Raw genomic sequence first — 13,382 nt, 5'->3', positions numbered from 1 at the left:
CATATTTTATACACGACTTTATTTATTACAGCTAACAGATCAATAATATGTGGTTAAATTCTTAGGTCAGGGTTCCTCTTCCTTGTCTTTCTGACTGAGATGCTAAATGCATCTCTATCTCTGAAATGATGGGAGACTTGGTTTAGAATTGCTCTGTCGCTACTGGTTTGTCACCTTGAGCTGGTGACACAAACCTTCTGGGCTTCTCTCATAGGGTAGTTGTGAGGACTGATGAGATCAGGAATAGCAACACCTGACAGAAACAATACTGAGTGTTAAGCGAGGTCCAGGGGTGGGGGCGCCTGGGTGGCTCAGTGGTTTAAGCCCCTGCCTTTGGCTCAGGTCATGATCTCAGGGTCCTGGGATCGAGCCCCACATTGGGATCTCTGGTCAGCAGGGGGCCTGCTCCCCCCACCCCCTGCCTGCCTCTCTGCCTACTTGTGATCTCTGTCAAATAAATAAATAAAATCCTTTTAAAAAAAAAAAGGAGAGAGGTCGGGAACTCTGTGTGTTATGTGTAGAACATACTCCATCTTCACAACAGACTTAGGTCACTACTCATCTCCATTTTAAAGTTTGGAAAACGGAAGCACAGAGAAGCTAACTAGCATATCTAATGCCACACAGGGGGTGAGGAGGAAAGCTTAGCATTTGGACCCAGGATGATTAATCCTAAAACTAAAACATTCTCTCTCTAGATGGTTGATGGAGGAAATATATGTAAAAGAGTACCTGAAACTTGTAGTGTCTTTCATTTATTGAGGTCTTCAGAAAGAAAACAATTCAGCCAATACTGAGTATCTAATATACTCAAGGCTTAAACAAGATTCACAAGCAAAGCCAATTCAAACCCTGATGTGAATATTGAGTTTCTTCTTTCTGGCTTAAGATCCGTTTCAACACAGTTTTCACCACAAAGAAAGCATAATTCCTACGTGAATGACCAAGCTTCACTATTTTCTGCTGCAGGAGACATGGTAAGCGCTGGGCCTTAACAGCTCATTAAGGCCTATGCCTGTGGCCTACAGCATCCAAATTCACACTCTTCAGGTATGTTGTGGCTTCTTATTGCACAGACAAAAGCCCCCATGTGACACCTTTATGAGACCTAAAAATAATTACTGGCCCTAGGATGTAAATGAATGGAGATACTGGGTCCCTTTAAAAGCCATCCAAACACAGAGAGTACATTCTAGCATTGCTAACTGAATCCTGGCAATTGTTTATGATCCTATCAGTAGAATGTATGGACCTCTCAAAGAGGGTGCTAGGGTATCTAAGGGACCATGAGCTGTAGAAAAAATGTTGGTAGCTGCTAAATAATTACTTCCAACTCCAAGGCTATCTTCGCTTGTACCAGTTAAAAGCTGGAGAATGTTAGTTCTTTTGGTCTCCCCATAACCAAATCTGTGACTTTGGTAGACACCTGTGATTCTCCAGCGGGTTTAAGTATACCCCCCAGGATGAGTTTACCCCCATGTCACCACTGGGAATGGGCTGATACTGACACCAAGTGGGTAGAGGCCAGGGATGTCACGAAACATCTGACAGTGCACAGATCAGCACCACAACAAAGAATTCTCCAGCTGAAAATGTCAATAGTGCTGAGACAGAGAAACTCTGCTCTAGCCCCATGCTCTATTTCTCCATCCTTCCATCCAATGCTGAGAATCCATAATCGAGTGAAAATTCAAAATCTTCCATGGTTTTGCCCAGTGCAGACATGGGGACTTTCAGAACACTTTTTCCATCCCCCTTTGGCATGGAAGCTGCATATGTCCTAGGAACTGGGTGGTGGGAAGGACAAGACATAAATACACACCAGTTCTCCTATTTCTGTGCTTATTTTTTCCCCATGCCCTGTTTTTAAATGTTTCCTACATCAGCATTATGTCTCATCTCAGTAAGGGGCCATCAAGGCTTAAGTAGAAGAGGGGTGCCGGGGTGGCTCAATGGATTAAGTATTTGCTTCAGCTCAGTTTATGATTTCAGGGTCCTGGGATCAAGCCTGAGTTGGACTCCCTGCTCAGTGGGAGTCTGCATCTCCCTCTGCCTCTCCCCCTGCTCATGCTCTTTCTGTCTCAAATAAATAAATAAATAAATAAATGAAATCTTCTAAAAAGAAATAAAAAATTCAGAAAGCGCTTGAGTAGAAGAACCCAGTTTAAAACTGCACATAAAATGCATGATTCTAGGGGTGCCTGGGTAGCTCAGTTGTTAAGTATCTGCCTTTGGCTCTGGTCATGATCCCAGGGTCCTGGGATTGAGTCCTGCATCGGACTCCCTGCTCTGCAGGAAGCCTGCTTCTCCCTCTCCACTCCCCCTGCTTGGGTTCCCTCTCTCTGTCTGTCTCTGTCAAATAAATAAATAAAATCTTTTTAAAAATGCACGATTCCAGGCTCATCACAATCATACATCTCAAGGAGGGAAAGAGGACAGGCACCCAGTTCCTTCACTGAGTGGCTGGTTTGCATAACTTTGTAATATTCCAAGGCCAGATGAGGGCCTCCTCCTGATGTCCCATCACCCTGTCCTCTGCTCATCATAGCCCCCATCACAAAATGATATATTTCAAGAAGAAAGAGTTTTACCCCAAATCATATTTATAAAATTTGAAACTAGGAAATGGAAAGCTAAAGGGGTCTTTAATGAGTTTTCCTAAGATCCCTCACACTTAAGACATCTATCACATTCATTATTCACCAACAGTAAAAAGAAAATTTACTTTTGAATGTCATGGAAACTTACTAGTTATTTATGACAATTCCTGCATTGGTGGCTTCTCAATTTCTTTTTGTCCTTTTCCTTCATCTGCTTCCCCGTTCATTTGTCCTTTCCACAAACATTCTCTGGAGCACCTTACTGCCTTCCGCAGAGAACCTGGAGAAAAAGTGGAAACATTCCCATCTCTTAGGAACCCAGAGAACCATCCTCTTCCTCTCCCTTCTGGTTCTCTCTTCACGGGGGAACGTCCAACCTGGAGAAACAGGGAACAGAACTTTGTGGTTAGGAATATCTGCACAGCACCTCTTGGATGGTCCCCCCAAACCACTAGTCCTGTATTCTACTGGGTGTTCCTTCAAGAAATACTGCTTCTTGCTAACCTGCCCAGCGCGGCTTCCATTAGCTGTAATAAATCAGGAAGATCTATCCTAGGTTACTCAAGAAATTCTGGGCTCTCTACATTTGCCTATTAAAAGTTTAAGTGGAGGAAGGTGGCGAATGGTGCCAGGGGCTAGTTTAACCCGGACTTTAAATTCCGAAAACCTGTCTGACAATAACATTTCCCCCTGCTGCCTTCATAAACGCCTGCGCACCAGCGAAATAGCTACCTCCTCCCCTGTGGTCAGCGCCAGAAAATCAGCAAGACCTGGCTATGAGTCTGTGTCTCCGTGCCTCCTTAAATCTCAACAGGCAATATTTCACGGGGAAAGAAAGATACCATTTAGCTCCAGAATTTCCTCCAAATGGTGAAATGAAAATGCCAGCCCGCCGCTTCCAGCCTGTGAATGCTGCAGGGTTACCGGGGCTTTGCTAATGCAAGTGGAAAGTGTAAATATCTGGTTGATTACTGGCTTTCGCCCTTGGACAGAGAAATGAGATCACGATTTTCACCAAGGTCAGGAACCAGCGCTGCCTCCACCGCTGCCCTGGCTGCTGCTTCCCCTCCCTGAGCCGGTCCCGCATTACATCACCGGTGAGCTCTTGCTGGTGGGGGGAGAGGAGGCTCCGCCAGGGACTCAGCCCCAGACCAAGGGGAGTAAACACGGAATAAGAAGGATAAAGGGGGAGGAGGGAGAGGAAGCGGAACAAGGAAAAAGAAGGACCAGGTTTCCCACCACCACCCGCTGTCTGCAGGGGAGGGGGAGGGGTGTGTGTGCAAGGGCGCCACATCCTTAAGCAGCCGCACCCCAAATTTCGTTCCTGCACCGCCCCCCAGCATCCCTCCACTTCCAAGTCCAAGTCCAACAAAAACTGACATCCAAAGGGACCGGGACAGTGGCCTTGAGAGGCTCAAGAGGGACGGCAGAGAGACGCCAGGGGACTGGGAGTGACTGAGGCGCCCGCGCCTTGGGGCAGCGGGCAGGGAGGGGGTGGGAGGGGAGGCGGTCGCCGCTGCGCCCCCGCCCGGCCCAGCTAGCGGTGCCTCCCCCGCCAGGCGACAGCAGCCCGAGGGGGTAGGCAGAAGCGCCTCCTCCCCGCCGGGAGCCGAGGCGGCGACCGTGGGGGAGGAAGGCGCCTCACCTTGCCCCCGATGAGGGGCGGATCATGCCATGGCAGCGCCGGCGAGCGACAGCGGCGGCGGCGAGCGAAGCCCAAGCAGCAGCCCCGGGAGCTCGGCAGGAGCCGGGGTCGCCGCGGCGGGAGACCGGGACAGCGGGGACGCGGGAGCTCGGAGCGCCGCGGTGACGGTCCCCAGCCTCCCTCCTCTCGAGGACTACGAGTGCAAAATCTGCTACAACTACTTCGACGCGGACCGGCGCGCGCCCAAGCTGCTGGCTTGCCTGCACACCTTCTGCCAGGAGTGCCTGAGCCAGCTGCAGCTCCGCGCTGCCGCCGCCGCCGCCGCCTCTGCCAGCGCCGCGCCTGAGCGCCCGCTGCGCCCGCCGCCCTGGCACGGCCCGCCTGGCGCCATCGCGTGCCCCGTGTGCCGCCACCGCACGCCTCTGCCCGACAGCCGCGTGCACGGCCTGCCCAACAACACCAAGCTCGCCGAGGCCTTCCCGCTGGCGCTGCGCGCGGCGCACGACCCGCTGCCCCAAGACCGCCTCCCGCCGCTGCCGGCGCGCCGCGCCGCACCCGCCGCCGCCCCGACCCCCGCCCAGCCGCCGCCGCCCGCCGAGGACGCCGCCCCCGGACCCCGCGCCCGCGCGGGCCTGCGCGCCCCGGGCGCCTACGAGAGCTGCCAGAACTGTAAGCGCGCCGCGCTCACAGCCGGCTGCGTGTGCGTCGTCTTCTCCTTCCTCTCCATGGTGGTGCTGCTCTTCACCGGCCTCATCTTCGTCAACCACTACGGCGGCGGCGGCGGCGGGGGGGTACCTCCCGGCGGCGGGGCGCCCCCTGGCGCTGCCCCGGCAACCGGGTCGCCCTCGCCTTCGCCCGTGGGGCCCATCTGCCTGTCGGTGGCCAGCATCCTGGCGCTCTTCTCGGTCGTCGTCACTTGGGTCATCTGCTGGCTCAAGTACCGGCCCGAGGGCGCGGCCGCGGGCTCGGCTGGGGGCGGCGGAGGTGGCCCGAGGGCTCGGGCTGCGGTGGGCGGCGGCATGCGGAGGAGCGACACGTAGTCTGGCCGCAAGCCGGGCCTCCGCCGGCATCTCCAGTCCCGCGCCGCCAGAGGGGAGGGGGTCTCCGGCTCCGCGCGCCCGAGCTTTGCCCTTTCCGTGCCGGCCCCGGACGCCCGGCCACCTCCGGGCCTGGCTGTCGCGCCTCTCCGGCCTCCCACGCCCCGCCTCCTCCGCGCGGGGTCGGAGAGGGAAACCGAGGAGGCGGGGATCCTGCCGGGGAGTCCCGTCTCCACAGACTGTGCAAGGTCAACCGCCGCTTCGCGCACCACCCTCGTCCTCGCCAGAGTGCACGACCGTCCCTTCCCAGAGCCCGAAGATTTGCCAAGAGGAGGGCAAAAGGAGTGGGACCCCCCGTCACCGGGCCTGAGAGCTGGTTTTCCGGCGGCCGCGACCAGAGGGTTTAAGGGAAGAGGTGCGGGCGCGCGCTGTTTTGAAAGGACTTGAATTGTCCAGAGTAAGAATGAATGAGATGTCAACGTGAGGGAAGGCTTTCCCTGCTTCCTGGCGGTCCTGGACGGCGAAGGAGCCGGGGCACGGAGGGCGAGGTCCACCGCCCAGGGGCACCAAGCAGGAGAGTGGGGCGGCGTCCCGCGGCAGCCGCTCGCAGCTGGGCGACCCCCCGCCCCCACCCGGCAGGTGCGCAGCGCGCTTGCGCGCCCGGGCTGTCGCCGAGTCCGCGGAGTGGAGAGGTGGCGGCTGGCGCTAGGCGGTGGGTCCTGCCGCTCCTAGCCCAGCGGAGTGCAGAAGTCCCATCTCCTGGAAACTTATGCTGGTTTTATGCACGTTGTTACTACCAGGAAGTCATTTCATCTTCTGTAACTGGACTCAGGGAGCTTAAAGAGCCCGATCCCTCTTCTCCTCTCAAAACTGACTTACTGTTGCCCCCACCTGGAAGATATTGAAAGCTTTTCACGCAGAATATAAGCTGTAGGCTTCCTCCGCCTTTTTTTCTTAATTTCATTTTTCAAAAAATAATTTATTTTAGGATGTATTAATCTGGAAATTTTGTGCATTGAAATTTCCAGGAAAGTGTTTGATAAACAGTAATATTTCTCCCAAACCTCCAGTCCAAGTACATTTCAAAATAAGGAGCAGAAAATAAAGGCGTGTTGGTAATTGAGTCAAGATTTTATACTGTGAAACAACTACTGACTTTCAATTATCTGATAAAATAGGAAATAGCTCCCCAAAACAAAACTTACAAGTCTTAACTGACAAGTCTTTCTTCCTTTGATTACAAATATATATATCACACTTATCAGGAAAATATTATTTTGAATTTAACTGTCATTGTTGGAAATCACTGAGATGTTCACATCGGTCACATTAGATGAAAAAGAATACGTATCTACCTGATTTTGTAAGTAAAAAGCTGAGTTGCGAGTGTATGTTGCAAGCAGATTAGATGCCTTTTTAAAGAAAAAAAAAACCACTATTCCAAATGTATTTTATATGAAAACGTTCTATATTCCATCTTTTGAAATTTGGAATAAGACAAAGTTTTCATGTCTAGAAATCACAGAAGCTATTGAGGGTATGCTGATATTCCTCATGTGTTAATGCAAGCTGTCTGCATGATATCCCGACACTATTCTATTAACTGAATTTGAATGGAGCGTTTGTGTCTATCATAGAGTGAAGTAATTTATTGGTTATTGATAAGTGGTATGGCTGCAATTTAGGAATTGCAATATGGTGTGTTTTATCTCTGCACTGTCTTAATAAAAACAAGAAGCATTTATAGAAAAACCTGTTTTCATGCTCCTAATTATTTGTATAGCACTTTTCTTGAAATACACATTCCCATCCAAATCGTAATCTCACATTTTGAATGGGGCTGAGAGAAATAACTCACACATGGGAGAAACGTCCATTGCTAGGCTGGGCATTTTATGGCATTATTTCTAAGGTTTAACAGGACTCCTGAAGGGCAAGGGAGATCTGTTGTATTTTGAAAGAAGCAGCAGTTACCTACCCACTAATATAACGTCCACTAAAACTAGACTCTGTTGTCGGATTTTGTTCTCAGTTTCTGATGAATGTTTTCAGGTTCCTAATGGTTTTATGTTCCTAATATTAAAAGGCGCATTTCAGAGACTAGTTTTGATTTGTTTATACCTCCGACAAATGACTTGGGTTACTTCTATGTTCATTTTTATCTTTTACTTTTTGTTTACTTCCAATGCTGAGGTTGTTTGTATTCACAACTGTTTTGTTGTGCAAGTGTATCCACACATCTACCTGTGTATGTGTGCTAGTAACAGAACTTGGCTTTGTGGATGTAACAATGTGTACATATGTGCACACACGTTTGTTATTTCACTCCCTCAAACTGGCAACCTGGAGGTCTGTCTAAAGTTACTCGGGCACCAGCTTGCTTCCTAGAGAGTTTATTTATGTTCCACAGAGATAGATACACCAACAACCTAAAGTGAATTATTCCTCGTAAACCAGAAAGATATCTGAATTGCCTCAGTCACAAGACAAGCCACATTTCGCTTCTTTCATAGGCTGCACATGTAAATTTCTTGTAATGAGAAATTTGAGTTAGAATTATTTTATTTATTTATTTATAGATTTATTTATTTGACAGAGAGACAGCAAGAGAGGGAGTATAACTAGTGGGAGTGGGAGAAGCAGGCTTCCTGCTGAACAAGGAACCCGATGCAGGGCTCAATCCCAGGACCCGGGGATCATGACCTGAGTGGAAGGCTGCCACTTAATGACTGAGCCACCCAGACGCCCTGAGTTAGAATACTTTAAAACAAAATAGATGCAATTAGTAGTTCAGTACCTAAACAGGGTGAAGTTTTTTGTTTGTTTGTTTTCTTCTTTCTTTCTTGGCTGACTTTGTATCATTGCTAATTTCTGACTTCCTTATCAGGAATTAAATGACAGGTCATGGAACATGTTTGGTCAATTTCCAGTGTCCCCCATTTTGCATATGTGTTTTAGTCATTCCTACATCATGTGAGAAGTCCTGGTACACCAGAACCTTAGGTAGACAAAACGGGAGTTTAAAAAGTAATTGTTGAAATGGTCAGTGAGTTGTAGAGAGGGCTCGTGGTGGCAACGGAGTGCTTTTCTCCCTTCTCGTGGAAATTTTCATCTTCTTGTAAGAGCTTGACTCAATTCTGGACACATCTCCAGCTCATGGGTGTTAACTGCCAATAAAGTCGCTATAAAAAGCCAGCCCTGGTCTGGTTTGCACACCTGCTCAAGAGCTCAGGATTTCCATGGCACAAGCTCTACTTAGGTTCTGGAGCTGCAGGTCAGAGGTATCATTGTGATTCAAACGGTGTCCATATCTAGAAAGAACATTGATGCGAGGTCTAAAGACTGGTAACAGCAGCTGGGAGATGTGAGTCAATAGGGACTCTCTCCTTTCTTGGAAAGAGTTCGACAATTAATTTACTCCCTTTGAGACTTGGACTCATTTGCTACAAGATGGGACACCAAGTATCAGCCCTGCTTTCCTCAGTGGGGTGGGTTTCAGGACTTGTATGCACAAGAGGACATGTAAGTAGAAATGCTTTGGAAACTGAAGTCCGGTGTGGATCCATGGCCTTGTTTTCCTTCAGATTTCCTAGGGTCTAATATGACCTCCCAAGAGAGGTCTGCCCTGACTTCTCTGTTGCAAAGAACTATCCATCAGTTTTATTTTCTTCTTAGCACTCATTACTGTCTGTAGGGATCTTCTTTCATCGTTACAGGCTTTATCTCAAACTCCCACAAACAGAATGCAAAAATAAGAGCGGAAACCTAGTCTGGTCACGGATTTTCCCATAAAACCTTACTCGGCCCTCAGCATATGGTAAGTGGCAGATAACTAGTCTGTTGACTTGGCTGCATGGGAGCCCTTGGACTAGAATGTTAAGCAACGTGGCTCCCCTTACTCAAACTACCAGTTAATAACTCAACAGACCCTGTGGGGCTTAGGTAAACAGTTGCTTCCCCCACCCCTCCCCGACTTCATAACGATTTTTGAAATGTGAAAAAAATCTATCTGACAACCACTTTGATTTTTGAGAAAAATCAGTTCATCACAGTGAACATCTTCAGTACGTTATATTCAGTGACAGAGGCACTGGAGAGACTGAAGAACATTTGGCCTTGATTTCCAATCATTTTCTGCGTTGTGAGGTTTTGAGGTGTGACTCCCTTTGGCACCTGCATTGATGGGACATGTTCACGTTGCAGTGAAATTTCCCACAACGTTGAATCTAAATTTCTCATCATTTGTTACTTTCCGTTTAAATTCTTCAGTCTTTGCCATTTTAAATAACTTATCCTTCGCTGATTTGTTAAATTTATAATCTTAATAGCTGAGTAATCCCCCATTAATCTGGGATCCAGATCATCCTCTTTCATCATTTCTTTCCCATTAGCTAATATTTGTGTTTTAAATTTCTGCTATGATGCAAAGTTGATTAAATTCGTGTCTTAGGAAATGAACTGCATCCTTGCTACGTATGCATTTACATTTTTTCCCCTTTGAAACCATCTGTTTTTATTGTATGTGTTACAGTGTAAGTTTGGGAATATCTAATACTTCAGGGAAAAAAATTTTCTGAAATAAATGTTAAGAATGACTGCAGCCAGATCTTAATCGAAGTCCTATGAGTGAAGAAAGTGTGAGAGAGATTTTATCTATCTTTGGCTAGATCTCTTTAGATAGTCCATTTAAGAAAATTTTGGTATGTATACTATAAGCGTGTTTCTTTCCACCATTCAAGCTTCTAGCTTCTGTTCTTTTATGCAAAACTAAGATGTGCAAGTTTTTCCTGTGATAAATTTACCACCATTCCTGATTATAAAATACATTCGTGGAAATAAAAGTATTCAATATCTAATTTCCAAGAATATTCCTAGGAGCTCAGGAAGAATGTGCACACTTCCTTTAGAAAAAAAAGGTCTTTGCATGTAAAATTGGATTATCTTTGGTTTAGAAATACCGCATCTCCATGGGGTGGAGTGGGGGAATGTTGAAGTGAGAAGAAAGAGGTTATGCAAAAAGCTTCTCCTAGCTCCTAATATTAAAAAATTTTTTTCCAAATAAAGAGGAGAGGAAGTGTTTAATCACTCAAGGACAGAACACTATTATTTTGACAGTTACTATTTCAAAAACCACGGCAATTCCTGGGTAGCTCAGATATCTCTTAGCACAATGACGGAGTTATCTGCATCATATAGAAATAAAACATTTATACGTCTGTGTGTGCATTTAAAAATATTTTATAGTCAAACTTAAGTGGTAAAGAACAATTGCACCTGACTTGTAGTTGGGGGAAGGATTAACTCCAAGTGATAAGTAGACAGTTACTGCTTAGGAAGAATGTTTGGGACCAATCTCTGCAAGGCAAATGATTTGTCCACAGAGCTCATTTCTTACTAAATTCACACACAGCAAACTTATTGCCTGATGGGAACCTTAGCAGAAGTTCTCAACGCTGACCACTGGCTAGAATTACCTGAAACTTGGGAGAAAAAAAGAAAGAAAGCTAAAGCACTCGACTGGCCCCCAGAGACATGTATTTAATTGGCAGGGAGGGAAGGCGCATCAGTATTTTTAAAAGGCACCCCAGGTGATTATACTGTGCAGCAAGATTTGAAAGCCATTGTATTTCACAAGGTTTTTATTGAAATGCGAACTTCTCCTTAATCTCACTTTAATGAACTAAACCCCACCAGGTTTCTTAGAAACTGGGAGATGGTGGAGCAATGCTGAGATTTCCCAAGTGGTCATGATTTAGATAACTAGTTGGATAACTATGCAATCGTTGCTTTGGTCATTGATTTCCCCCCACCCCCACTCCTGTTGATTTTGTGTTCCCTGGAAAGTTAAGCAAATATTTGCATCCCCATTTGGAGTGCTATGATCTTTCCTAACGAGGGCGAGGTGATTGGGCTGCGCCTCCCGGCCATACAGGACTCTTCTGTGGGCTTCCCCCACTTCCCGCAAAATAGGTGAGTGCTTTCCAAATCTCCTGAGCCATCGAAATTCAGTGAAAATGAGGGGATTTGGGGGCAGATTATGTGGATAACCAGGAAAGTCTCGAGGTTAAATGATCAAAACCTTACTAGTGACAGCTGTGGGTGTCATTGCCAGGGACAGCTAAAGGAGAATCTGCTGGTCGCCAATAGGATGGATGTTTGAGCAGATCTAGCAGAGTCATGTTTTAAAACATTCACTAGGAGAGCTTTTAAATGCTTTTAAAGGACCCCTCTGAGCAGCCGTTCAGCGTGCAAATTAATTCCACGCGCTTGGATCCAGGTGTAAATGGATTTCCTCCAGACCCAGTTTGCCCGCTGTGGGTGGGACGTGGGGGGATTACCACCATTTCTCTTCCTTGGACGAGGACGCCCGTGGTGGCTCCCTGTTGAGCCAAAGTACTCTCAGGGGAAAAGCGGGTTCGTGGGAGCGCTGATGGCTGTCCCGGCTTACTGCGCGAGAACCCCTCGGACCGCCACCAAAACAGTTTCCCTGGGGGCGGCTCCCGGGTCGCCAGGTGGAATCCCGCCTCCTAAAGCTAGCCTATGTCCCTTATCTTCCTGCAGCTTTCTGGGCTGGAGGGAACCTGAGACAGCTCGAGGGTGACAGTCTGATACCCAAAGGGCTGGACCAACGACTGGAGCCTGTCCCCTTCGAGGCCCCTTGCCCCAGTCCTCCGCCCCGCAATCCGCACGCACTTGTGACCCAGAAGGGCAGACACCGGCCCGGGTGGAAATCGAAGGTGCAAGGACCCTCTCAGAGGGCCCACTCGTGTGGCACGGGTGGGATGGGGACTGGCTTGCACAGCATCTTGGCATCCCCACCCCGGCACCCAACATCTCCGCTCAGCTTGTTTTGTTTTGTGTTTGTCTGGGACCTGATCTTCAGCCCTACTGTCCCGGATTTTGTGACTGCTTCAACCCTACTGCAGGGCCTGAAGGGTCTGTGATTTATGATCCGATGGTGTATTTACAGTCCCTCAGTGCCCACGGGACCCTTCCCGCGTTCGGCTCAAAGCTCTGAGTTCAAAACTATTAAAAAATAACCGAGAACCCCCAGATACAGGGGTAAAGAAGAAAAGAGACTCGGAGAGCGGTGGCTGTGTAGCCTGCGGGGGGATGCGGAGACACGTTAGTCCAGCCCTTCCTTCTTTCTGGGCTTTCAGGGCTTTTGGAAAATCCGCCCCATTCCCTCTTCACGCCCTCGCCACTCCCCCCCCCCCACGGCTTTCAGAGACAGCAAAAGGTGTCAGGACAAACCCCGCCCTTGTCCTGTCGGCAGACCAGAGCCAGGTGGACGTGAGGGGATTGAGGGGGCAGTTGGGAGTACCTTAAGAGTCCCTAGCTTTCCCTTGTCAATTCCCTTGTCAGTTCCCTCGCAGGCACTAGGCCAGCTTCCCACTCCAGACCTTTCAGGACCACCTGCCCAGAAGACCGGGTTCGCCCCTGGGTTAGACGCCTGGTAAGAGCTCAAGAAGCCCCAACGATAACACGGTCCAGAGACAGAGCCAGTCTTCAGGGAGTCAAGAAGAACTGGATTCTTTCTGCACATCAGCACATCAGCTGGCCTACCACTTGTCCGGCCAGAATAAGAGGCAGATGGATGATGCCAGTCTATACTTTTATTTATAAATTTATTTAAAAAATTTTTTTAAAGATCTTATTTATTTATTTGACAGACAGAGATCACAAGTAGGCAGAGAGGCAGGCAGAGAGAGGAGGAAGCAGGCTCCCTGCTGAGCAGAGAGCCAGATCAGGGGCTCAATCCCAGGACCCTGGGATCATAACCTGAGCCAAAAACAGAGACTTTAACTCACTGAGCCACCCAGGCGCCCCTATTTATGAATTTATTTATAGGCTAATAAATTCCATGGGCGGTTGGGGAAGAAAGGGGGCTTGTTTAGAATAAGCAAAAATTTAAAAATGGGATTATATCATTGAGTGTGTTTTAAAAGAGAAGACGGAGGTGGAGTGAATTTCCAGATTCTTTACAATAGAGGTAAGGTAGATCAGTGCCTTCCAGAAACATTAAAGGTAACTTAAGTTGGAATTTATTTACAACCAGAGCAAAGCAAACAATGGAGAGATGAAGTATTTGGGCAGCTC

General features: G+C 48.3%; 1 protein-coding gene across 1 annotated transcript; it reads left to right on the top strand.

Annotated features, from left to right (window-relative positions):
• Positions 1-4,274: 4,274 nt before the first annotated feature.
• Positions 4,275-5,285, top strand: LOC122901751 (RING finger protein 223-like). Its single transcript, XM_044240858.1, has one exon. The coding sequence runs from the start codon at positions 4,275-4,277 to the stop codon at positions 5,283-5,285; it is 1,011 nt and encodes a 336-aa protein (XP_044096793.1).
• Positions 5,286-13,382: the final 8,097 nt, after the last annotated feature.

This window comes from Neovison vison, chromosome 3 (assembly GCF_020171115.1).
Source record: "Neovison vison isolate M4711 chromosome 3, ASM_NN_V1, whole genome shotgun sequence".
NCBI lineage: Eukaryota > Metazoa > Chordata > Mammalia > Carnivora > Mustelidae > Neogale > Neogale vison.
This window is presented reverse-complemented; position numbering and strand designations above follow the sequence as displayed.

What these genes read in the sequence shown, in the direction of transcription:
- LOC122901751 (XM_044240858.1), top strand. Translation starts at nt 4,275, where the DNA reads ATGGCAGCGCCGGCGAGCGACAGCGGCGGCGGCGAGCGAAGCCCAAGC.